At 46.5% G+C, this 27,937-nt stretch overlaps 2 protein-coding genes across 2 annotated transcripts in view; one reads left to right on the top strand and one right to left on the bottom strand.

Moving 5' to 3' along the window:
• Positions 1-16,739, bottom strand: part of LOC136620110 (uncharacterized) — a 38,269-nt gene extending 21,530 nt beyond the window's left edge. Inside the window, exons 1-2 of the mRNA XM_066594834.1 lie at positions 16,640-16,739; positions 6,424-6,575 (exon numbers count right to left, since the gene is read on the bottom strand). Of these exons, the coding sequence (XP_066450931.1) occupies positions 6,424-6,554 (131 nt within the window). The 5' untranslated portion in view covers positions 6,555-6,575; positions 16,640-16,739. The remainder of the gene's footprint in view (positions 1-6,423; positions 6,576-16,639) is intronic.
• NCOA1 (nuclear receptor coactivator 1) overlaps positions 1-27,937 on the top strand; it is a 559,390-nt gene that overhangs the window by 41,813 nt on the left and 489,640 nt on the right. The gene's annotated exons all lie outside the window — the stretch shown is intronic.

Below are 27,937 nucleotides of genomic sequence, written 5' to 3'. Positions count from 1 at the left end.
CAAGCTGAGCTGCAGTCTAAAGTATGGAGGATGAACAAAACCAATGGAAGCTGAAATAAGTCTCTGTATTAAATCATTTCAGTCTCCAGGATCCTATATGATGGAAATATCATGACGACTGCAAAGTAAGTTTTAGTTTTACGCATGTTCTGTTCATCTTCCATGCTTTACACTGCAGATCAGCTTGATCAGCTTGGGTATTATATAGAAGTAAAAGCTCAGCAAGAAGCACCATAGCAGTGATCAGTGGAGAATGTCATACACATCAGGTGGGGTCTTGGTCCAGAGGTGGAATGGGGGCATCCACCAAATTTTTCGCCTAAGGGCTTCCATTAGACTTGTGCCCATGGTTAATACCCTGGTAACCCATTCTTACCCAACCTACTGTTTAGGGACGGCACTTAGCTCCTATCTGGACTTGGGCTGGCATCAGCACACAGCGCACCCGGGTAGGTGCCATTGTTCACTGAGCCTTGGGGAGTGGGATGAATCCAGTCCTAATTCTTTGACATCAAACGTATTCATGTTTTGAAGACACAGATTTAATTGACTATGAGAGCCGCTCTGCAGGAAGCCGAATGCTTCCTGTTCTGCCACCCAATGTCTTCTCTGCCATGCAGGCAACATGATGATGTTGTTACATTGCCTGCATCGTTCCACATGAAGATACCAAGGCAGAGGATTAGGGATGACATGAAGGTGAGTTAATTACATTTTTTTAATTGCTGGGACACAGTGGAGCCTATAAATGACTCAGGGGTCACAGTGGGGCCTTATTGATTACTCAGGGGGCACAGCGAGGCCTGAAAATTACTAAGGGAGCACAATGGGGCCTATAGATTATTGAAGGGTACAGACAGTGGGACCTATAAATTACTAAGCAGGCACAGTGGGGCCTATAAATTACCGATGGCACACCCTATGGCCCATTTAAACCTAAAGCTAGCCGTGTCCAGGGTCCTGTATGGCAGCACACAGAGTCCCTGCAGGACTGCATTACAAACATATATGCACTTTACCTGCCACCGTACGGTGCTTCTTCAAGGCTCCATTACCTCCTCCTTGTCTCCATAATATGTCACCAGTTGCAGCATGGCAAAGATTTTCTTCAAGATTCATACCAAATCCATTAAAAAACCCTCCATGTCTTCCCTAATCAACTCCCCTGTATTATACTCCAGAGCTGCATTCACAATTCTGCAGCCTTCAGAGCTAAAATCAACCAGTATCCTCTTCTTATTCAGTGCATGCACACAGCTAACTGTACTGGTATTGTACAGTCATTCGATATTGCCTGTATTATTGTCCAGAGGTGTAGTTTCAATTCTGATCATTATTGGAAACAGTCAGCAAACTTGTAAACAGATACACTCCTAACAATTTAGCCGAGCTCCTGTATTGCAGGGAGAGCAGTTGGTTCTCCCTTTATCAGATGCCCGGTGTAAAGATGTCATTACCCAGAATGAAAATCACCAGAGCAAGCTCTATGCAGACACTGAACAAGTAGGGGATGCTGGGAGAATAGAGAGAGTGAAGCCATTTCATTCTTTTATGGTCATTATAATGTGAGAACTCTCAGGTGTTAATAGGGTTATATGTGGGGTCTTAAAGGAAGATCGATCACCTCTGTTTTGGGGGTTAGTGGTCCCTGATAGCAATAAACAAGTCGAAGCACCGATTCTCCCAATTTTGGCAAAAAGTTTGGCACAGTGTGAGTTTGAACCGAATTTCACCAATACCCCTAAAATGGGTGTATATCTGATAAGGCCCTGTATAATGCTGGGAAGGTATCTAAGTACTTCTGAGCTGGTTTTGAGGCAAAGTTAATAAAGAAAAAGAAAAAAAATAAGGGAAAAAAGTAAAAGATACTTTTTCTTCTTTTTCCCTCTTTTTCCTTTTCCCTTTCTTTTTCTTCTCCTTTTTCTTTTGTTTTCATTCTTCTCTTTCCTTCTTCATTCTCCTTTTCCCTTCTTTTTTTTCCGTTTTCCTACTTTTTTTCTTCTCCTTTTTGCCCTCCTACTTTTTCCTTTTATCATTTTTCCTTCTTTTTCTTCTTCTCCTTCCTCTTTTTTTGCCTTCTCTTTTTTCTTCGTCTTCTCCTTTTTCCTTCTTTCTTCTTATACTTTTCCCTTTCTATTTCTTTCGTATTCTTTCTTTTTCTTTCTTCCACTTCTCTTTGCTTCACCTTTTTAATGGGATCAGCCGAGATAAACCGCCCAAGGTTCACGTTTGCGCCAAACCAACGTTTTAGAAAAGCTCATCCTGAAGCAGGGCTCTACTGTTTTGGTTCACTCTACACTAGTCATAGTGAATGGGGCTCCCCACCACCCAAGCAGTTGCTTCCAGGCACCGCTAGTGAAGGGACTCATTTCATAAGATACATTACTACAGCTCACATACCGGCCCCCTGAATCTTCTACAGCCGTGAACATGAGAAAGAAGTTTATTTCCATCTACACGGAAGCCCCATCCAGTTATGTATCAGGCCCAGCAGATCTTCTCCATTAATACACACCAGATGCATCCAATTTCCTGGATCTGAAGCCGAGAGACTCATAGAATTCACTATAGAGGCATCCTGGAAATCCCAGGGGACCCTCTACATGTTAACTATTTATTATACCTATGGCACACTAGTGTATTTTCAATCCGTGTGCTGTCCAGTAAAAAACGGTCTTGACTCAGACAGCACGTGGCCCCATATTCGGATGTGATTTAACCCTTTCCAATCCAATTTGTATCCTGGTTTTCCTAGGGGGCTTACTCTTTTTCTGCCATTATACAACGGCGCTATATGCTGGCTAAAGCCAGTACTGCATGAGGTGACACGTTGGATAGCCTCCGACAGCAGAGAGGCTGGCAATATACAGTAAGAGAACCCGACGGACGTCTTCCAGCATCGGAGCTGCACAGCCTTAAATCATAATGTCTTTAGATGTCAGACAGTGGATTGGAAAGGGTTAAGGATGGCACTTACCATTCAAGTCAATGGGGATACAGAAAAATGGACAGCACTCAAATGCCATCTGTCTGCAGTCTAGGTGCTGTCTATTGTTCTTCAGAGATGCAGAAAACAGGGATTGGGCCCATAGACAGTGGACGGCAGCATGGGCCTGTGTGGATAGGAATGCACAGGAGGGATGTGTGAGCTGCAGAGAGGAGTTGCTGCTGGGGCACCACAGCCCGTGTATGCTAGGACAGCTAGCTGGTATATACAGAAACTGTAAAAGGAGCAGCCACTGGTCAAAATGGTGTACTGCTAAGACCCTGAGGGTTGAACTGCACTACAGAGAGTGGTTGCAGGAGGAACCAGAGCCGGAGGGAGTCAGACAAAGGAGAGGCATCCTGTTCAAAGAATCTCATCCTTGAGAAAGCATCGACTCAGGTCATCAGGACCCCAAGGACGCCAGTAGAGGAGCACTTCTGACTTTGGACTAGTTTGAGTTGGTCAAGTTAATATTTTCGTGCAAGTTATGTAAGTGAGGTCGGCCTCAAATTGGCTTTAGGGGTGCACACTACTAGAGACGCCAGTACTTGATTAACAGGACTATTGTTAAGGGTTGGAATCGTTCAAAAGCTTGCATCTATTAACTATGATAGGACCATAAATAGAAGAGCCACAAGAGTATTGAACATTGGCTGCGGTTTAGACACTATGGACTAGTTACTAGTGTTACTTTGTTACTACTAACAGAACGTTGACTCTTTAACAGACTGTTTGTGTGATTTTTATTATTTGGTTAGCTGCAGCCAGCGACAGGTAAAGGTTAACTTACTGCTGCATATTTTTGTAACTCTGTCTGCTGCATCGCATCCTGATCCTGCGTCACACACCACATATACAAATTTTACATTGCGCCACACACAAGATGTACGTTCTAACAGATGTAAACCTACCTCCTCTGTGGTGGTTGGGTGGCATATTAACATCATCAGCACTTGGGAATCAGCCAATCCCAAACAACCAATCAGGTTGAATCAGCCAATCCCAAACAACCAATCAGGTTGAATCAGCCAATCCCAAACAACCAATCAGGTTGCTGGAATTTCAGGAATAGGGGCAGAGGTGCTGCTGAAGATGTTAATATGCGTTTGGGTGCAGGACTTTGATCACATTAGTGGTAGAACCTCAAAGTCTTCCTGGGTGGTGGAGACCACATAACAAGAGCTCCGGTTGCCCTCCCTATAATCCACAGCATAGGGAATAGCTTGCTGATTGGTGGGGGTCTCACTGCTGATCTTGAGAATGGGGGTCCCATGCGGGGGATGGGAAGTAACCCTGCAGTGAGGAGGAGATTAAACGGAAGCCCTGGTCACACAAGCACACCACTGTTCCATTCACTGTCAGTGGGACCGTGGAGATACCCAAGCAGCACCCACGTCAACCCCATTGAAGTGGATGGAGCTCTGACCACCCATGCTCGGCCAGCGCCTCCTTCATGCTGAAGTCACTGCTGGGGGAGTAGCGACCTCCACAGTGACAGGAGGGCGGGATATGGGAGTCCCATTCTTGAGGTTGTCAGGGGTCTCAGCAGTGAGATCACCACTGATCAACAAGTTATATCCTATCCTGTGGATATCCTTTGGATAGGGGTTCATTTGCAATAGTGGTACAACCCCTTTAAGAGCGCAGCTCTGACAGTGCTACTGTCCCTTGAGCTCCCACACCGCCTTCCCTCTGGTAACAGGAAATCAGCAGGATTTTGGATTTCGTTTTAAAGATGAATGGAGAAGAAAATAGCAATAAAAGTAATTACAAAGATACTTAAAAGGGCTTTTCAGATCCTGTCGCCATTTTTAAAGAAGGGGCCCTATCTGACCAAAGTACTCTAATAAGCATGGCTTGTGCAGTCTGTGACAGCTATACCAGCTCATAACTTCGCCCGCTGCTCCTGCCATGCTCTGCCATTGTTTACCCCGCTCACTTCCATTGTCATCACATCTGGAGCGTGCATGTGCAGTTCCAGTTTTGGGGATTGTTGCTGCGCATGCTCGCCAGGTGCATCCAGTCCTGCCCATCAGTCCTGCTCAACTAATCAGCTTTCGGACAGGGTGTCAGAAGAGACGGACAGGACCGGAAGCTGAAGAACATGGGACCCGTGTCGCGTGACGACCCTCGGAGCGCGCAAATGGAGTCGGTTGAGATATAGAAACCTTATTACGAATCGTTTATATGGACGCCATGTCGAAATCGCCTGTTCAGCGATCTGCGCTGATTTAGCCTTGGGATTCCACAGCTGCGGATTTGGCGGCGTCCTGCAGCGTAATTCTTTCCTGTGTGAAAGGCCCCCTAGGAGTGCTGAGTGTGCAGATGGGACAAATTTTGCCTTGAGGGCGGTCTCAGACGGCCGTATGCGCAACTATGCTTGACGCTATGGAGCATAGTCGCGCATGAACGCCTTTTTTTTCCTTCTTGGGCTTTTCAATCCATAGTGCCGGAGTCTGAAAAAAAATATTGGGAACATAGGTGCGGCCCTGTCTTTCCCGTACGTAAAAGCGCAGGAATGATCATCGCCGGGACGGCTGGCGGCCATCTGCACCCAACCGCTGATAAAAAGCGGTTTGAGGAATTTTCCGAGGTCGATGTTGCTAAATTTACGGTAAAAAGTTGAAATCATAACATTTTATGTCTGAGTATGTCCAGAGGTGTGGAGTCCCTCCGAGCGCCGCCCGCCTGCTGGCGTCAGGGCGCTCTCACAGGAGCGTTTGTCTCCTGAGCGCCGTGGGTATATCTCCTGCGCAGGAGCACACCGCAGTATGCGACGCATCACATGCTTGTTGTGCGCCGACGATCCCCATACACGACCTGTGCAGGTATGTAATCCACGCCAATGTAGCTCGGGTTACGGTCTTTTTTGCGCACGCATTTCATGCGCTGTGTGTGAGAGGCACCATTGAAAGTAATGTGGAGGTATTCTGCGTGTAACATGCGGTAAAATAGGTAGATTGCGACAAATTTTGTGACTTTTTAAAAAGTCGCCTTTCATAAATGTTTATAACCCCGCCCCCTTTTCTAGACATTTTGTAAAAGTGGAGTAAAAGGCGCATTTCAACTGTACAAATACGCCACATGTTTACTCGCCTGAAATGCGCTGACGCCCGCATATTTGGCAAGTTCCGGTGTGTATTTATATTGATTTTGTGCATGCATGCGCAGCGAATATGCAGATTTTCTGCGTATGTCATGCGCATTTACACAAACCCCATGATTTCGATGAGCTCTTGTGCTGCGCCAATGTGCACTAATAAGCTCATGTGAAGAAACCCATTACCATCAATAGGTTCTATTCACTGACAGTTATGTGCACAATATTTGCTCGTGTAACACGCTGCGCCAATACGCCCTTACACCAGACCTCTACCCCAACAGCGGGAATATCTGCGCCCCGATAGTCTCATTAACTTTTTACGTAAGTGACCTACTTCTTGCAGAAGGAGCAGCCCAGCAGGAGCATCGCCGACACTAGCGCTGCATTCACCACCATGAGCATCAATGATGCGGCGTCGCCCTTTCCATAGATGTAATGCAAGAATTGGTCTGTAGAGGGAGCCATCGAACCACAGTCCAGAGGTGTCTGCAGATAAGACAAAACATGAGTCAGAAGTAATAGTGGACCATTGTCTGCACAGGGGGTATGGAGACGTGTCTGAGCCGAGTATACCGGCCTGCGTGCCATGGGCTAACAGTGCCAGCCGCGGCCACACGTAGGAGAGCGGCATAACATCAGTAACCCTGCAGTGGCGGTCACCTGGATTGTACAGTGCTGGGTGGGCAAAACGCTGCACATATATATACTACCTGCCCTGAGTTGCATAGAATGGCATGCAGTCTGGCATGTATATATATATATATATATATATATATATATATAGCTCTTAGGGCTTTAACAGACAAACATATGCGCAAATACGCTCTCTGCAACAGAGCATATTTACACATGAACAAGTTTGGAGATGGCAATACTGTTGCACACGTATCTGCACACATAGCATTGTAAGATTTGCGCTCATGTGATGCTCCCTTTCCATGAAAGAGAATGACAATTTAAAGCCAAATTAAGGCAGCTGTCTTCTTGTCCCTGCATTATCTCCCTTGTCCCTGCACCCTCCCCCTTGTCACACCCGCCGCCTTGTCCCTGCACCCTCCCCCTTGTCACACCCGCCGCCTTGTCTCTGCACCATCCCCTTTGTCACACACTCCCCCTTGTCCCTGCACTCTCCCGCTTGTCCCTGCACCCTCTCCCTTGTCACACCCGCCGCCTTGTCTCTTCACCATCCCACTTGTCACACACTCCCCCTTCTCCCTGCACTCTTACCCTTGTCCCTGCACCCTCCCCCTGGTCCCTGCATCCTCCGCCTTGTCACACCCTCCCCCTTGTCACACCCTCCCCCTTGTCACACCCTCCCCCTTGTCCCTGCACCATCCCCCTTGTCACACCCACCCCCTTGTCCCTGCACTCTCCGCCTTGCCCTGCACCATCCTCCTTGCCCCTGCTCTCTTCCCCTTGTCCCTGAACTCTCCCCCTTGTCACACCCTCCTCCTTGTCCTGCACCCTCCCCCTTGTCACACCCTTCCCCTTGTCCCTGCACTTTCCCCGTTGTCCTTGCACTATCCCCCTTGTCACACCCTCCCCTTGTCTCTGCACCATCCCCCTTGTCCCTGCACCCTCTTCCTTGTCCCTGCACCATCCTCCTTGTCCCACCCTCCCCCTTGTCCCTGCACCCTCTTCCTTGTCCCTGCAGCATCCTCCTTGTTACACCATCCCCTTTGATTTTTGTATCCTGCTATAGACGTCTATATCAGCTTTCACGAAGGATAAGGCAGGTCATATATTTTCTCAGGAATTGCGTGTAAGAAATATGCTCATGAGAGCGAGCCCATTGAAATCAATTGGATCTGTTTGCCATGTTTTGTGGTTGTGCAGACATGTTCGTCTGTTTACGCCCGTAACGAACACGTTATCCACAACATAAACACTGCTTTTGGGGGGCTGCTTGGCCGACTAGAAAATCGCTGATGCAAAACATCAACAACAGAAGTACATCTCTGCAGGCGTCCCGAACAAACACAACCATGTATCAGCTAAACGTATCGATATATCCCAGAAGATACAGAATATGCAACAAACACAACCATGTATCAGCTAAACGTATCAATATATCCCAGAAGATACAGAATATGTAACAAACACAACCATGTATCAGCTAAACGTATCGATATATCCCAGAAGATACAGAATATGTAACAAACACAACCATGTATCATCTAAACGTATCGATATATCCCAGAAGATACAGAATATGTAACAAACACAACCATGTATCAGCTAAACGTATCGATATATCCCAGAAGATACAGAATATGCAACAAACACAACCATGTATCAGCTAAACGTATCAATATATCCCAGAAGATACAGAATATGTAACAAACACAACCATGTATCAGCTAAACGTATCGATATATCCCAGAAGATACAGAATATGTAACAAACACAACCATGTATCAGCTAAACGTATCGATATATCCCAGAAGATACAGAATATGCAACAAACACAACCATGTATCAGCTAAACGTATCAATATATCCCAGAAGATACAGAATATGCAACAAACACAACCATGTATCAGCTAAACGTATCGATATATCCCAGAAGATACAGAATATGCAACAAACACAAATGAATCAAAAGCCATAGAAAGTAGAAGAAAAGTGTCCACCGCGGGGACCTGGCCGGGGGCAGATTATATTACTCTATACACTCAAATAACACGATTTATATTACACTCATTGACAAATACAATCCCTCCCCTAGAACTAGGAGTGTGTGTGTATATATACATTATATACACACACACACACACACACACACACACTTTTAGGCATAACTTGAAGCTTCTGGGCCCCAATGCAAAACCTGTAACGGGGCCCCCAACTAATGCTCTATTTATAGTACTGGGCTCCCTGTATGAAGAAGAGAGGCCTTATGGGCCCCATAAGGCTCCTGGACCCGGGTGCAACTGCATCCCCTGTAGTTACATACACTCACTGTCAGTAACATCCCTCCCCTAGAAGTTATCGGATAGAAGGAAACTTGGATACAAGATGTGATACGGGTGGGCATGGAGGCTCTAGTACCCTGTTGTACCGCCTCTAGCTTGGATACAAGATGTGATACGGGCAGGCATGGTGGCTCTAGTACCCTGTTGTACCGCCTCTAGCTTGGATACAAGAAGTGATACAGGTGGGCATGGAGGCTCTAGTACCCTGTTGTACCACCTCTAGCTTGGATACAAGATGTGATACAGGTGGGCATGGAGTCTCTAGTACCCTGTTGTACTGACTCTAGCTTGGATACAAGATGTGATACGGGCAGGCATGGAGGCTCTAGTACCCTGTTGTACCACCTCTAAATTGGATGCAAGATGTCATACAGGGGGCATGGAGGCTCTGGTACCCTGTTGTACTGACTCTAGCTTGGATACAAGATGTGATACAGGCGGGAATGGAGGCTCTAGTACCCTGTTGTACTGACTCTAGCTTGGATACAAGATGTGATACAGGCGGGAATGGAGGCTCTAGTACCCTGTTGTACTGACTCTAGCTTGGATACAAGATGTGATACAGGCGGGCATGGAGGCTCTAGTACCCTGTTGTACCACCTCTAGCTTGGATACTAGTTGTGATACGGGGGGCATGGAGGCTCTAGTACCCTGTTGTACCGCCTTTAGCTTGGATACAAGGTGTGATACGGGTGTACATGGAGGCTCTAGTACCATGTTGTACCACCTCTTGCTTGGATACAAGATGTGATACAAGCGCATGGAGGCTCTAGTACCCTGTTGTACTGCCTCTAGCTTGGATACAAGATGTGTTACAGGCAGGCATGGAGGCTCTAGTACCCTGTTGTATCACCTCTAGCTTGGATACAAGATGTCTTACAGGCAGGCATGGAGGCTCTAGTACCCTGTTGTATCACCTCTAGCTTGGATACTAGTTGTGATACAGGTTCATGGAGGCTCTGTTACCCTGTTGTACCGCCTCTAGCTTGGATACAAGATGTGATACGGGTGTACATGGAGGCTCTAGTACCATGTTGTACCACCTCTAGCTTGGATACAAGATGTGATACAAGCGCATGGAGGCTCTAGTGACCTGTTGTACTGCCTCTAGCTTGGATACAAGATGTCAAACAGGAGAGCATGGAAACTCTGTTACCCTGTTGTACTGCATCTAGCTTGGATACTAGTTGTGATACAAGGGACATGGAGGCTCTAGTACCCTGTTGTACCGCCTCTAGCTTGGATACAAGAGGTGATATGGGTGGGCATGAAGTCTAGTAGTCTGTTGGGCTGCCTGTAGCTTGGATACAAAATGTGATATGGGCAGGCATGGAGGCTCTAGTACCCTGTTGTACCACCTCTAGCTTATATACAAGATGTGATCCAGATGGGCATGGAGACATACAGGTTCTGCATGGTATCCTGCGGCATATTGCTCCACATATGCTGTAACTGAGCCTCTAGATTATGCAAACTCGTGGCTGTGGAAGTTGATGTCCCAGATGGTCCAATACGTGTTCTCTTGGTGATAAATCTGGCTACCAGCAGCCACAGAAGTGTGACAATGTTGGGGGGGGGGCTTCCTGGGACCCCCTTGTGTGTGCGGCCATGGAAGTGTGACAATGTTGTGGGGGCTTCCTGTGACCCCCTTGTGTGTGCAGCCGAGCATTATCCTGCTGGAAGGCGCCATGAGAGGAACACATGTGGCTGCCGGATGTCCTGAACATATTGCTGGTAACATCAGGTTTTGAATGCAAACATCACCCAAAGCTCAGCTCTACACTGGAAGTGTGAGAAATATTGAGTTTAACACACTTATATACAGGAGTGTGAGACTGGAATACATTGGATACCATCTCTCTGGTTCCACTGGTGGTGGTTCTCAACATATGCATATACACTAGAGATGAGTGAATATACTCTTTTCGAGTAATTACTCGATCGAGCAGAGCGATTTTCGAGTACTTCACTACTTGGGTGAAAAGATTCCGGGGGCGCCGGGGGGGGGCGGGGGGAGGCGTGGCGGAGCGGGGGATAGCAGCAGGGAACAGGGGGGAGCCCTCTCTCTCTCCCCCCCCCCCCCCCCTGCAACCCCCCACTCACCCACGGCGCCCCCCGAATCTTTTCGCCCGTGTACGGAACTACTCGAAAATCGCGGCGCTCGGGCGAAAAGGGGGCGTGGCTGAGTAGGTTCGCTCATCTCTAATATACACCATAAGTTTACATTTTTTCATGGGCGGTGTAAGGTTTCCTTTTTTGGGGGCCTGCGATTTAGTTTTTATTGGTACTAGAGATGAGCGAGCAGGCTCGTTTAAGCCTGATGCTCGATCGAGCATTGATATTTTCAAGTAACAGACTACTCGACTCGCTCATCTCTAACTGGTACCTTTTTTTAGGAAACATGTCTTCCTGGTGATTTTTTTCTTCTGGCGTTCCATCCTTTTATTTTTTTCAGCCTCCACAATATATTGTAATATTTTAATAATTCAGACTTTTATGTACACGCTGATACTAAATATGTCGGGGCTATAACTGTTTAGATTTATTTAGGGGAAATGTTGTTTTTTTTAACTTTTAATATATTTTTTTACTATTAACATTTTTTTTATTAAATCCTAGTCTACATTTTTATTTAGTCCCCACACGGACTTGAACTTGCGATCATTTGAAAACTTACACTATATACTGCAATACATCAGTAATGCATTACATAGTGATTTTTGATGATGCCTATCCAGCCTTCAGATGTGAGAGGAGCGCTGGATCTTATGAAATCTGCTACTGATTTCCAGTTAAACATTATCAGTGCAGAGTTTGACTCTGTTTTGCATATGGAAATGCAGAATTCTGCCCTGTGGCTATTCTGTGCTGGGGGTAAACGTACCCTGAGGCCGCTGTCACACAGCCCACTTTTAACCGCTTGAGTGGCGGGTTTCCTACCACCCTGTCGTGCCCACCAGGGCAGGTTTTTTTAAATGGTCTAATCATTGAATTTCAACTAGTTTTGCAGTTGCGTCTCAAGAGCCATAACTTTTTCATTTTTCCATTGACATGGCCATATAAGGGCTTGTTTTTTGCGGGACAAGTTGTGATTTTTTAAACAGGGGGGAGGAAAAAAAGAAATGGGGAAAAAAGAAAAAAAAGGGCCATGTCATTAAGGGGTTAAATAATGTATTAACTTCCTTCTCTGGGTCAGTACGACGCATGGATACCACATGTGTGATTGTATTTTTGATTTTTTACAAAGTAAAGGGAGACAAGTGTTTTTATAATTTTTTAACTTTTTTTTTGTCCCTTTAGGGGACTTCCACAGGGACCCATCAGGACCCCCTGATCACATTCCGGGGGTCTGATGGTGACAGCCCTTTACATGCTGCAGTCACATAGACTGCAGCATGTAAAGGGTTAACACAGCAGAGATCGGAGGTTTTCTCTGATCTCTGCTTTAAGAGCTGGTACCTAGCTGTCCTCTGACAGCCAAGCACCAAGCTCTCCCTGCCACAGAGACCATCCGCTTGCTTCTGACAAGCCGATGGTCTCTATGGCAACCCGTAAACAAAGCAGGAGACTTAGAAGCAGGAGATTGCTGGCAGATCGGCAATATCTTCTGCTGGTTTTTCAAAGCCCTTGCTTTGTTCTCTGTGGGTCTGTGCAGGCAGAGCACACTGTCACAGCTTGTGGCATTGTGCTCTGCAGCTCCCATAGTGATACATAGCCCGGAAATCTTCCGGGCTATGTCGCTATGAGCAGTGGAGCTCGTCCCGGAAAATTTCCGGGCGTGCCACTCAAGGGGTTAACAGCATTTTAAATGCCTCTATTTATTTCAATTGGGCTTCTCAAACTAGCACTCAATTGTGGCGTTTTTCAAGCGGTGCGGCTGGGTTCACACGGGACGGATTTGCTGTGGAATTTTTGTGAGGATTGTCCTCATGGAAATTCTGCACACGTCTCTTAATCTCAGGATTAGCCAGCAACGTGGACGAGATTTTGTGAAATCTACACTCTTCAGCCAATCCATTGCGTCCAAAAGGGCCAAGCGGCGCGGATTTTAAAGACGCAGCATGTCGATTTTTTTTTTCTGTAGTGGTCTCTCTACTCTCTATGGGGAGAGAAAGCCGCAGTGGAATGCCAACAGCAAAGCCGCTCCAAAAGCCGCAGCTGCGGGTCTTCAGTGGAATTCTCATGGACTTTCGGTGCGACCAATCTGCGAGAATTCCACTGGAAAGCCATCCAGTGTGAACCCGGCCTGTTCTATTTGCAACGTTTTTAAATACAATGTGTTGTACAATGGGGGAATACAACACGGTCAAAAACATGGTAGGACGCTGTCTGTAGCCTTTTACCGCGTTTTTGAACCCAGCAGGGAGGGGGGGGGGTGAAAGTAGTGATGTCATCGGATTTCTTTGCCTGCGTTGTTACTGTACTAAAAGCAGGCAAATCCTCAGACTAAATGTCCCCCAAAGCAGCTCTGCCCTAGTAGATGCGCGGCATTTACAAACGCAGTATTTTTACTAACCCCTGTGGTAGAGCGGCCTAAGGCTTAATACACACGGGCGAGTGCATTGTCGGGCTGTGACGCTTGGCCTGATATCACGCTCACCAGTGTGCGATTTAAACATAGATGCCAGGCATTTTTCCCATCACTTCAGGTAAGGGTGCCTACCCACTTGCGTTTTTTTTCCCTGCGACGCTAAAATGCGTTTTTTCTCAAGAGCAATTAGTATAGAATGTGTTCTTGTCCATCTGGGTTTTTTTTTCCATTTTATGGGGTTTTTTCACATAGGAACTGTCAGTTGCATTTGTCTCCTTATTTTTCTCTTAATGCACCCATGATTGTCAATGGAGGGCTGCAAAAATGCAACGCCTCACGTTGTGCTCCGAAATTAACGCGCAAAAACACGGGAAAAACGGCGCAAAAAACGCCGCGGAAAACGCGTGATTCTCCGGCGTAGCTTTCAGGCACGTTAGAGGATGAGCAAGTGTTTCCCATTGCTTTTAATGGGAAACCTTGCACCGCACTTACGTGCATATCACGCGCTGTGCAATGGGATTTACAGTCCCCTTGAAAAAAATGGGTAATGCATTCCGGGGATAGCAAAAAGTTAGAACGTGATATGATTAGTTTTGTGCTGCGCATTTGCATGAGTACTTAAAAGAATTTTAAAGAATGGGGTTCATATTCGTGCATCTCGCCAAGCACAAATCTCGCGTGATTTTCTCGGCTGCTTGAAAGCTGCCTAAGGCTGGGTTCACACAGGACGGATTTGCCGTGGTTTTTCCATTGCGGTTTTGCCGCAAAAGAACTGCTTCTCCGGCAAAACAGCTTCAAAGGTTAATTTGGGCTTGCGGATTTTTATGCGAAAAAATCCGCAAGCGTTTTTTTTTCCACAGCGCTTTTTTACTTTTTGCCGTGTTTTTGCCGCGGATTTGGCTGCGTCCATAGAGGTCTATGGACAAAAAAGCGCTGCGGAAAAGACCGTAGAATGAACATGCTGCATCTTTTAAAAGCCGCGCCGCAGTTGCGTTTCCGCACTGCGGCTGTGCAGAAAAAATCAGCCCTGTGAGAACAGCTTTTTGGCAAATCTCATTTGTGCTGCATTGCACTGCAAACGCAGCGGCTTTGCCGCAGTGCGGTTATGCAATGACAAACCGCGGCAAATCCGCCCTGTGTGAACCTAGCCTAAGGGGGTTGGCTGGGAAATCATAATGGTAGCATATCCCAGGATAAGCCATCAGTATGTTGGTGAGGTCCGACCCAGAAATCCCCTGCCCTAGCCCTGCTGTGTGGTGTGTAGCACTGTTACATCATGTTATCTGTTTACATTCTGGTGTTGATACAATGTATCCAGCTGACTATAGTTACATAGTTGTGGAAATAGCATGATCCCCAAACAAGAACCCGTCACCTCAACAGCCGCATTTCATGGGCAGATTTCTAGTGAAGACTGACACGACTACAGATAGGCTGATGATAGCGGAAGCTATTCTACTCAGCCATGAAGATGTATATAGGATCTGCGGAAAGCTTGGTGATAGCGCCTATGGGCTGCCATAGAGACCTTGTCTAAAGTGGATACAAGTGTAGCAAACCTTCATCTGTGAGAAGGAATAAATCTGTAGAGGAATTAGGCTCATGAATGTAAAAAAAAAAAAAAGACACATTCAATGACAGCAAACAGAGATGTTGAAAATAGTGTGTAAGCAATGTGTACTAGAAAGCACCATAACCTTTCATTATAGAACATTTCAGGCCTTGTGTACTTCATACTGCCATATGGCAACACATATTGCCCCTACAGTTCAGTATTACCGAGCCGTATGCATCTGGGTATCTGCTCTACGCTGGAAGCAGGGCCTCTAGAGTGAATTCACAAGATCTCTGCTTGCTGTCAGCTAGTGTATAAAACACGTCCTGATCCAGTCTGACTCACGTAGATGCACATCTAGAAGACAAAGCTCTGCTGCAGTGCTACAAGCCCCACACCTGCTTGAGCAGCTCGAGTTTTCCACCTTTGAATGTAAGCTCTCTAAATGTTTCCATTCACTGACATCAAGCAGGAATCTCTGTATGACAACGTTGCTGGGTTTACCCTGCAATTATTATGCTGTATTTCCTGACTAGAGAGGACAAGACTAAATCTAGGTGCTGGCATTTTTTGGAATACTTCCAAAGCTGCTGGTCAGTCTTAACTGCAGTTTGGTATTCTATTCATGAACCAGAAAGCTCTGGATGAACACAGTTACAGATCGCTAGACTCCTATATAAGTATCTGTTAGTCTTTGCACAATTGGATTATCATCCCTTCTCTAGTGGGACATGGAGCACACATGCCAAAAAGTTTGTGAACCTGCAATAGGCAACACTTTCCATTTAATCTTCTTGCCATCTGAACTGAATGAAGCCCTTGATTAGAGCCCGCCATCTAGTAGCATGCTGGAGTGTAGATCCCACTAGTGGAAAATCATTCTGCAGGAATATCGGCCCCTGCGGACAGGAAACTTCTTGTAGTTGCTGCAGATTAGATAGAGGAGCTGACATGTTCTGACCGGCTAACAGGAAGGGTCAGCGATTCATGCTACTTGCGCCAAATTCTGACTCCCATCAGCACGGAGGGACAGACATATGGATCCATCTGATATGTTTTTCTGCTGCTCAGTGATACAATTTTTGCGCTCTTTTGCCTGCTGGTATATCGCCCTTCTGTTTCTCTTACACACAATGGTGCTGGAGCTGGTCGTCCATTGCTGTAGCCCATCTGCGCTAATGACCCGGCCTCGTTAGCAGTCGCTCAGATCACTGGATTTTCTCAACCAATGTCCATTCACACTGACACTGATCCACAGAAAACTTGTCATGAGATTTAATGCTGCACTTCGGGGTCACAGGGATAATATCCTTACAGGGAAGCGCCAATCATGAGAGGGTCAGGGGTCTCTAAAAGGGGCCTTTCAGTGTACCTCCCATACACACTACTGTATACTCTATTGACATAGCCTCTGTGTACAGATAATTGATTTTAGTCACTACACCTTGATTCAAACAAGTTATAAAAAATTTAAAGGGCCGACACTCACATAGACTAGTCTGGTGCCTGGTCCTCTGCCGCAGTCCACACAGGTGGTGGCTGTATCTGCACAGCTCACACATACATCCCTCCGGCTGTCAGCACATCTCCCCTGCTGCTCGCTGATCCTGCTACCTGGCTCACCTGTGTCAGGTAACCTTTGTTCGTGAATTTCGCTTCTCTTCCTCATTCCGTAGATAAACACATCGCACTATTTTATGCTGAGCTTCTTATACTGGACAGTGCAGCAATGCCCGTGCCAAGAGGAAATGCACTCAATATACACAAGGCTGCTGTTACCAGGGCAAGCACTTATATAATGGAGAATGGAGTCATTTAAAAGGGCAGTCCAGCTTAGAAAAAACATTTCCATACCCCTGTTAGGGGATTCGGAGGGGTCCTCTGTTCAGAATCCTAATCTCTTAGCCAGAGTGCTTTTTTTTTGTCCTGTCCTGCATTGCACATGCAACTCATTGATGTGACTGGAAACTGTGTAATACTTCATTTTCCCTGTGGGGGAGCTGCAGGGAAATTGAACAGTTACTCTCAGGTTTGCCCATAGATTACAGTTGATCGCTGGGGGCCCCAAGCATTTTCTGATCAGTTTATTGTCAGCAGACCCTTCTAGCAAGTAGAGGTTGTGTGTAAAGGAGAATCCCTTTAACTCTTTATTACCAAAGCCTGTTTGCGCACAAACTAATTTTGCATTTTTTTTTTCATTGTCGCATTCCTAGAGTCATAACTTTTTCCATCCATATAGCCATATGAGAGCTTGCTTTTTGCGGGACAAAATATCATCATTTTGGGGTACGTATAATGTTTTGGATTACTTTTGGTTTTACATAAGCCGGTAAAGGTGGGGTTATGACTTTAAAAAAAATTTTTTTATATCTTTTACATTGTTCCCTCTTTACTTATGTCCCACTTGAAGTTCACCACTTTTGATTGTTTTTTACACTTCCATAGTGTGGTGTATTATATTGCCTATGAAGTTATGTCATTTGCCATCTTCCAGCCTCCATGTGCCATAGCAACCCATTGGGACACCAGAATCACACACTAGGGTCCAATGGGTGACTGAAGAAGCCTCCTCCCTTTGTATGCCGCGGTTGATCTGCTCTGCTCCATTTAAAGGGTTAAACGACTGGGGTCGGCGGTTTCACTGGTCCCCGCCATTAGAGCTGGAGCTAGAAAGGGGCCCAGATTTGGTTGGTCATATTCTGTTTGCTTTTGGTTGTCCCTTCTCTATGGGAAGTACATAGTTTGCAACAATGGTGATAGAACGGGTCTGGAAGGAGTTGCAAACTGCCCAGTTCTTCATTCCTGGGTATTAAAGCCCAGTACCATAATGAGGGGGTCATTTTCATCTTTACTATGAGCCCCCTTACTTCTACGAACATCACTGATTTGTTTCCTACTATGCTGGCGCTGTGGATACAAGGAGCCGTCCTCAGGGGGGAAACAGGTAAACCTGAGGCCCCATATAGTAAAACATGAAAGGAAGTCCCAAGAGCAAGTGATCATCTACAAAGGGGAATGGAGATACTGTAGATCCTCTAATAGTTACACCTTTCAGCCCACCCATGAGGAGAACAAAAGTTGGGCATTCCAATACTACAAACTCAATAGTATCCACATAAACAGTGGTGTGCCACCAATGATGGCAGACCATGCAGCTGCTATGGGGTATGTAGAACAGCATAGTCTGGGACAGAATGGCCTTGCCCCCCGTCCCACGCTGACTCAGAACGCCAGCAGCAGAGGTCTTTTTGCAGCTCACAGTCCTAACTCCTAAGTCTGGCTCCCCTCAAATCTTTGGCGCTTTACTATATGGAAAGCAGGAGAAGGGTGTGGAGTTATGCCCCCAGCCCTGTGAGTTAGGACTCTTAGGGCTGTAATCTACAAAAAGACTTCTGCTCCTGGATGGACAATCGGGGGGGGGGGGGGGGGAGTGTAGTTTCACATACAGGGGGTACATTATAACTTAGTGGCACCATGATGAGGGGCACTGTTACTTAGTGGAGCCATGGAGGGAACATTGTTACTTAGTGAGACCTCAGAGTGGGCACTATTACTTAATGAGTCCATAGATGGGGTATTGTTATTTAGTGGGGTCATAAAGGAGGGCGTTGCAGGGTTACAAAAGGCATTATTACTTTGTGGGGCCACAGAGAGGGCACTAGTAGCATCAGAAGCTTTTAAGAACAGTGGTTGCAAGAGGATGGTGCGGATATGCAGAGACAAGTTGCCATTGGGAGAAGTCTTCATGGCGGTGTGGACCCAGCTGGAGAAGAAAAATGTAAAGGATCAACTGCAGTACGATGTGACTTCACGTGTGATCACTGGAGGTAAGTGCATTGTAATCACTATCACCGTGTAGAGCTAGTATCTATTATTCAGTGGGTATACTAGAGCTAAGCTGCTGTATATAGGCCCTTTTTCTGGGTGGAGCCAATTCTTACTTTTGCTATGGGCCCCGTGAGTTCTATGTACGCTCCTGCGCATGAATGACAGGATGCACACCCTTGATAATTCCACAGAAAACTTGGACCGGTAAGTTAAATAAAAGATGAATATTAGGCTCCACCCACTGTACAACAGACGGCCCCAGAGGAGCTGCTGCATTGTTAGCAGCCTCTGTGCAGACATCCATCCTCCCTGAAGTGGGAAGAAATTTCTGCAACTTCTCTGATACACTGTAACAAAACGTCAGCTGTGTGAGCAAGGCTAGGACAGGATGAAGATTGCTTATACTGACACATTGTAACAAACCTACTGTTGTATTTTAACCAACAAAGATGGACCTATTCACTGACAGCAAGCAGAAATCTTAAATATTGAGAGATTGAAACATAAAGTACATTTAAGCGTTACGGCTTTATTTATATAAGACTGAACGACCTTGTTAAATGTATCCCATTTAATGGGTACTGAGATGGTAAAGTGAACTGTAAGATGCGACTTCCTGCGTACATAACGCGCCACTTCCTGCATCTCGGCAGGTTTGTAGCCTGTTGACCTATTTACTCTTTTGGCGTCAATCGATCTATTTATAACTGTGATTTCTATGACTTGGCTCTATATATAAGCCGCTCGCTGTCATCGCTGATATAATCCTGGTATCCGCCTCCTGTGATGTCACATACATCAATGTATCTCATCACTGCCCCACGCTGGAGACTATGTGATATTGTATAACATGTCTATACATTTAAAGGGCACCTGTCCTCATCATTTTAATTTGCATAAATCAGTAATGCATGGGAATATACGGAAGTTTGTAATATATGTTATTAGGCATAATGACCCCTTACTCAAGTATAAGGCAGGCAGGGGTAGGAGGGAGATGTAGCTGCGGCTTCTCTACCTCAGTGAGCATGAGACTGCTGGTGCGAGGGTGGAGCTAGAACAGCGCAGCTGATTGGCTCAGAGCACACAGGTGTCAGGGTAAAATTCTAAGTACAGCACCAATCAGGCCCACCCCACTTGCCCCGCTGCCGGCGGAAAGAAGAAAACACCACACGGAGGTCTGGTATAGTTTCTCACACGGGGACATGACTGCGCTTCTTTATTACCGATTACATGGGATCTTATACCCTTTTGTCTCATCACCAGGAATGGGTGATGGGCTCATTGGCTAAAATTCACAGCATAACCATATATGGGAAGTCCGGATTTCCGGCCTGAAACAGTGAAAGTTCAGATGCATAGTTGAACGGTCTTCATCTAGATATGGCGCTTCTGGGAAAACGGCCAAGTACACGCGGCCTTGTGTCTGGTTCTTCTTTGCTGTACATTTTGTCTTCGCCTGGCAAGGCCTTTTGGCATATCTGATGTAAGGCGACATATAAGTTTTTCTCATTTTAACTTTGAATAGAACTTGCATACAGGTATAAAAGCATAAAGAACATATGGCAATATATACATATACCCTCACACAGGGAGGTTCTTGCGTCACATCAGGAAGAGCCCACCCACTCAGCACAGTTATGGACAGGGGAGATTGTGGAGAGTGACCAATGCAAAGCAATGCTGCCCAATTACTAGTGCCAACTTGTGCCATACAGGGCCAATGATCAGTACTGATATACACCGACATGTCAAACCCCCATAAATCAGGCCATTCCAAAAAGTGCACTCCTAAAAGTTTTCAAAACAGTATTTACAAATCCTGTAAACTCTTTAGGGGTTTCACAGGAACTAAAGCAAAGTGGAGGAGAAATTAGAAAATGTCATTTTCTTACAGATTTTTGATTTGAATCATTTTTTTGTACACCAGAGGGTATTGCGTGGCGGATTAAAATGCTGGGTTCGCCCTTTTTGTTCAGTGTGCCAGTCATCCAGTGCAAGTTGCCAACTCTGGATCCAGCATTAGAGCTGCAGTCCATCACGCTTGCTCCTCCATGTTTGACAGTTGGTGTTGAGAGGGGTATTGTCTCTCCTTGAGGAGAGCACCTAGAAGGTGAGTGAGGAGACTTATTAGGTTGTACATGCTCCTCTGGGTAATATGCAGATAAGAAAGATGGAACAAGATCTCTGCAGCGCCACCTATTGGATGGCAACATTGCTCCAAATCAATGTACACCCCTTTATACAAGTCTTGACAAAGATTGGGAATTGAAAACCAAGCCAGAACCCATACACGGACAGCTGTTTCAGTGCACAATAGGATTCTGGCTTGGCTAGTGAGAGGCCTGTGATGTGACGGGGTGCGTGAGGAGAGTTATAAGGCTATTCCAAATCTTTGTAAAGACCTGTATAAAGGGTCTGACATTGATTTGAGGGAATGCTGCCATCCAATAAATGGCGCTGCAGAGGTATTGGTCCATCTTCCTTTTTGACAGTTGGTGTCACACACTCAGTAGCCATCCTTTCACCTACTTGATGGCGTACGAAAAGCCTGCGTGATGTAAAAAAGATGTCAAATTTTGATTCATCAGTCCCTAAGACCTTCTTCCTCTCTTCAGTAGTTCACTGGGGATGCCGCTTGGCCCAGGCAAGTATTTTTTTATTTTGCAATCTTAGCAGCGGCTTTCTAAGGCCGCGGTCAGACGAGCGTGTTTTTTTGTGCCCCCTATGTACGCGAAAAAAAATGTGCTTCTCCCTTAAGCAGAAAACGTGTGAACGGGCAAAGTTTCATATGCGTAGCGCATAAAACTTTGCCTGTTCACTGGAGCAGCTGCTCCATAAAGGTCGCTTCATAACTAAACACTGTGACAGCGCTAAATCATTGAATGGCTGTGATTGGTCCTTACACTCAGCCAATCAGAGGCAGTGCTTGCAGGAGATAGGGTATTTTAAAATCCCCAGCCAGAAGGAAATGATACAGAAGAATGCCAGGTAGCCGGGAAGAAGACGTGACGGAGCCCCGACGGCGCTGTTAGGTGATGTATATATTTTTTTTCCAGCAGCTAGGGCTTATTTTCAGGGAAGCAGCTAGGGCTTCCTTTTCGGCAGCAGCGCCGGCCCCATTGAAAGCTATCAGATAGCATTGTGGTCCTCTGCCACAGTTGTGTTAGGGGATTCTTTCATCCCCGCTGCAGTCCCCTCATCACTGAACACTGTGACAGTGCTGTCACAGTGTTCAGTGATGAGGGAACTCCCCGCATGGATTAGCCGAACCCTCCGGGAGTCCTCTCATCCCCATGGGGACTAAGGAGTTAACAGCGGGACATATAAAAGGTGCTTCTGGCCAGAAGCACCTTTTAAATGCCCTGCTGTAAGCAGCGGGAAAGATATTCCCTGCGCAGGAGTTTCCATTTACTCCTGCTCCCATAGAAGCCAATGGAAACTCCGGCAAAACGCGCACCTATGTCCTATCTTTTTTAGATGCTCGCGGTTTTGCGCTTCAAATTCCGCACAACTCTTCTACAGAAAGTGTGCATTATGCGTGCGCAGAACACACGCTGGTCTGACTGAGCCATATCGATCCTCCACCCGTCAGACCTGCAGATAGAGGTCTTGTCTTCACAGCTGAAACAGAAACGTGGTTATTTTTTGCTACATTTAGGCCAGGCCTACACGAGTGTGTGGGAATTGCGTTTTTCGCATGCGATGTACGCAGGTATAATGCACGGTACATCCGCAATTACAGAGTGGGAAAGAAAAATGAAACCAGGACGACTGTGCATGACAGCCTGCATTAGATACGGTGTTATGTGCAGTCAAAATTGCTGCGATACGTGGCGGTACGACGGCCCACATTGTGGTAGAACGCTGCGTTATACACACAGTGTTTCACCACACGCTCGTGTGCGCCAAACCTAAGCTGTGTTTGACTTTGCGCTGATTACACAAACTGTTGACTCTCAAAAACTTGTCATCTCAGTTTGTAGTGGCCTTTGGTCTGCCAGACGTCTTCCTGCCAGTTTCCAAGTGACTTTTGATGGTATAGGAAACTGTACTGATTGCCACTTTGGCTTTCTCGGCAGGTTCTCTGTAGGACAGACCTGCACTTCTAAGGGTTATAATTATCTGTCTTCTTTGGTTAATTTCCTTTTTCTTGCCATTATGATAGCAATGTGGTCAGTCCTGAAGTGCAAAACTGCCCAAGTCCTGCCCTGGAGGGTGTAATGTCATCAGTCATAACACGGGTTATATAGAATCAGAGGGTTTGGAAGTAATCTACAAAAGTTGAGACACCTGTAGGAATAGTTTGCATCCAATTTCAAACCATAATTGGCTTTCTGTGCTGCAGAGCTCCTGTCCTTCATGTGATCCCTAAAAAAAAAAAAAGTCCTTTTGTTAAAATCATAAATTCAGACTGTTGGTGTGCTTCAGGTTAAAAGTTCATAATAGTTTTATGTTTTTATCTTACTTTTGAACCATTTCACGTTATTTGCTCGACTTGATCTACTATTGTAGTACAGTATATTATCTATCATTGCCACGTTCATCACTGACAGCACAGCCTGTTACTGATCCGTGATCAGATCGCAGAAGGACCAATTGGGTAAAAAGGGAGCCGGTATTATTGTATCTTGATGCCACCGGAAGCTAGGGATTTGACGGAAGGAACGCCCCTCTCACACCCCTAGCTCCCGATAGGGTCAAGTCACGAAGGTCCTAGCTGCACAGTGTAGATAGATTTGTGCCAGCGCTGCAGGCTTAGCCTGAGAGTTACTATAGTTCTTAGCCTTACATTATTACCGCTGTAACAGGGCAGCATTTACAGCTCATAATGTAAGGCTAACAACTATATTAACCCTCAGGCCAAGCCTGCAGCGCTGGCACAAATCTATGCAGACCTCCGTCCCGCCCGGGATTTCAGCCATGCGTGCTATGCTCCTGGCTGCCCGTTCACCTCTCCGTGCCGCCCGCTGCCTGACGCCTTTATGCCATCCGCCGGCTGTCAGCTGCGTTCTGGCAGCCGCATCAGTGCTCCCCCCCCCCCGACGGCCGCTCCCGGGTAACCACGTTGAGTTAGGTTTAGCTTCCCTGCTGTTGACCGTGCACAGCGGTTCAACAGTAAGGGCGGGAGGGGGAGCCCCAATGCAAAACTTGTAACAGTATTCATTGTACTGGCCTCCCTATGTGGAGAAGAGAGGCCTTATGAGCACCCTAAGGCTCCTGGGCCCGGGTGCAACCGCATCCCCTATAGTTACGCCAGTGATTGTGGCATATAAAAGGTTAAATCACCGGGACCCCGGTGGTTGCAGCAGGACCACAGCTGTAAGTTATACCCCCAATCCACCGACGCGGGAACTACTGGCGTGCTGCGCGGTGCAGGATGGGGTTAAAGGGACTGTACTGCTGATTCAGCTCTGGCTTTTAATCTACTTGTCTTATGAGGTCCCACAAATATCTATTCTAAAAAGTTAAAAAAGTAAGTGCCCCTCTGCTGTACTGGAGATGGATGCTGGAGGTGCAGTGCGCCCTCTGGTGTCCATACAGCAGTTTCTCTGTCTGTGGCTCCATTATATGAGGTGCAGATTGTTCTGTACCTGCAGCAGTAATTTTTACCATCTGACCTCCAATGATGACTTCTCTTCTTGCAGCGACTGATGCGGACAAAGGTCTAAACATTGTGAATGTCATAAAACCAGTCATCCCATGACTACTACTTCCCTATAAATGTGTACCTAAAGGAGGACTCTGAACAGTCCTAATCCCTGGCAGAAGGCTATTTGCTGAAAGACTTGCTGCTGGAAGCTGCCTGGACCTCAGATCAGCTGCTTGGAGCATGCCAATGAACGGGCACTAAGCTGGTCAGGGGCAAGTGTTTAATTCCATAGATGTCTATTCTCTTGACTATTCCTGTTGGCAATTATTGCTGTCAAATTAGCTTCAATGGATTAAATGGGTGCAGTGCCAAAATGTTTGTGATGGTTGTGTATGGTATTGCAGCTTCACTTAAATAGGATTAAGCTGCAGTACCAAACACAGCCACTACAAAATGTACAGCACTATACCTAGTAAGCGACGCTTGCTGCAGTACTCCGACCCCTGAAAATTGCTGATTTACGGGGGTGCCGGAAGTCAGACCCCCTCCAGTGCTGGCCTTGGGTTAAATGTTTTTGGCACCCTGTTATAAGAAAAAACTTTATAGTGCACAGATAAGCAGTTTGTTTGTATCCTGCTGGCGCAGAAAGCCACATACCCACACCAGAACAGCTCAGTTAATAAATACAGCGCCAGAGCCAAGCTCATAAGGTAAATGCAGAATAAATTTCAGTACATAAATATAGCACAAAACATAGTCAGTACGTAGATACAATACCAGAACCAATCTCATATCATAAAAACAGCATCAAAACCAAACTCATAACATAAGTACAGCACCAGAACCACGCTCAATGCAAAAATACAGCACCAGAACCAACCTTAGTACACAAATACATTACCAGGACAAAGCTTATTACTTGAATAAAGCACCAAAACCAAACTCATAAAATTAATACAGCACCAGAACCAAGCTCATAACATAAATACAGAACTAGATCAAACATTAGTACACCAGAACCAACCTCTGTATATAACACCAGAACCAAGCGCATAACATAAATACAGCACGAGAACCACGTTCATAACATAAATACAGTACCAGAACTAAGATCAGTACATAAATACAGCACCAGATCCAACCACAGTACACCAGAACTAACCTCTACACACAAATACAGTACCAGAACCAAGCTCATTGCATAAATACAGTCCTAGAACCAAGATCAGTATGTAGACACAATACTAGAACCAAACTTATAACATAGATGCAGAACCAAAACCAAGCTCCAAACATAAATACAGTACAAAGCTAATCGATTATTATTGTTGTGGGGGCGTTGATGGCACCTTGGGGAGGAGCTAGAGCCAGAAGTAGGATGATTCATGTAGCTTCACAAGACATTGCCGAATGGAGGAAGAAGATCATCTGACCAGGAGGATCTAAGGGGGCAAAGAGCTTCCCCAGCTTTCATCTAGCTGGTGTCCCCCCTACAAGCTGGTGGCTGACACCCTGTATACCCACACGGGTCACACATAGCTAAGGCCGGCCATGACTCCACCAATGTGGTTCTGATGGTCTGTCCTCAGGATACGCTATCAGTATTATAGTCTTTGAAGACGTCTTCAATCCCGCCTTGGTTGATAATAGGGAGGATTAAACGAAATAACACAAATTACTGCAAAACCTAGTAAAGCGAAGGATTTACCGAACGTCTTAAGTAATGACATAGCAGTGACACCGAGCTCAGGATGTGATCATCAATATGGCGCTTAGATCTATTATAGCATTGGCCTCGGGCCGCCGTCTCCGTTTCTTTGTCCTTGAGTCGGCCCTGAGATTTATGACAAGTCCTTGTGACAACCAGGAGAAATGATCAGTAAATCAGATCCTGCGACAACCCGGATAATATCTAACTGCGCTTTTAATTAGCATGTGGATCCAACCCTGTACCAGAGCTAATCAGCGGAGCAGCGCCACTGTGGACACGGAGGAGCACATCTACTTGGACTGCCGGTCTAAGTCATGTATGTGACAGTGTAAGGCTGCATTCCCACGACCGTATATCGCTGGGTTTTCACGCCGAGCCAATATACGTCGTCCTCATCTGCAGGGGGGGGGGGGGAGGATGGAAGAGCCCAGGAGCAGAAACTGAGCTCCCGCCCCCTCTCTGCCTCCTCTCCACCCCTCTGCACTATTTGCAATGGAGAGAGGTGGGACGGGGGCGGAGTTAAGTTCCGTGAATTAGCCCTGCCCCCGTCCCGCCTCTCCCCATTGCAAATAGTGCAGAGGGGTGGAGAGGAGGCAGAGAGGGGGCGGGAGCTCAGAGCACTGCTCCTGGCTCTTCCACCCCCCCCCCCCTGCACATGAGGACGGCTTATATCGGCTCGGCGTGAGAACCGAGCCGATATACGCTCGTGGGAAAGTGCCACAAATCTTTTAAGAGGTGCAAGCCTCTTTAACCCCTTCATGACACACATACGACTTTTTACGTCCTATCTGGACATTCCCCGTGTAGTTAGGACATACATCGTTGGCCACACTATGGAATAGGCTCATGAGCTGAGTCAGCTCCATAAACGGCAGGTCTTGGTTATCTTTGACAGCCAACACCTGCCCACAACAGCCGCGGCTGTTAACCCTTTAAATTTCATTGACCGTTTTGGCAGCAGTGTTTAAAAGTCCCAATCAGAAGTTAAATAATTGTTTCAAATCCCCCACTGCACCTCCCCATAAGATCGCCTGAGGGCTTCTGAAGGTCCCCAGTGCTGCCATGATTGTTTGCCAGCAGTTTAGGACAAGTTCTGTTAGTTCTGCAGGAAAAGGACATTACGGTTTAGGATAAATAGAGCTCCTTCTACTTTAAAGGGTCGTAGCTTTATCAGCTTTTGGTGTCATTTTAAAACTAAGACTCTTGTCTGTAGCCCTTACAGAACTGGAGTTACAGCTGTTTGAAGTGGAGTTGGGAATAAAGAATTTACAGCTGTCACTTTTCAGTCTGTGTGCGCAGAGAAGAGCGGGAGGGGGACAGAAGAAAAACAGCATATTATCACCCCCATCAATCGGAGAGCATATTCGCCCTCTGCTGGCAGACATGGGTTTTTTTCCCAGAAAAGAAGTGTTAGGGTGGATTCAGACGAACGTATATCGGCTCGGTTTTCACGCCGAGCCGATATACGGTGTCCTCATCTGCAGGGGGGGGGGGGGAGGATGGAAGAGCCAGGAGCAGGAACTGAGCTCCCGCCCCCTCTCTGCCTCCTCTCCACCCCCTCTCCGCCCCTCTGCACTATTTGCAATGAAAAGAGGCGGGACAGGGGCAGGCTAAGTTCCGAGAATTAGCCCCGCCCCTGTCCCGCCTCTCCCCTC

Source organism: Eleutherodactylus coqui, chromosome 1, assembly GCF_035609145.1.
Source record: "Eleutherodactylus coqui strain aEleCoq1 chromosome 1, aEleCoq1.hap1, whole genome shotgun sequence".
NCBI lineage: Eukaryota > Metazoa > Chordata > Amphibia > Anura > Eleutherodactylidae > Eleutherodactylus > Eleutherodactylus coqui.
This window is presented reverse-complemented; position numbering and strand designations above follow the sequence as displayed.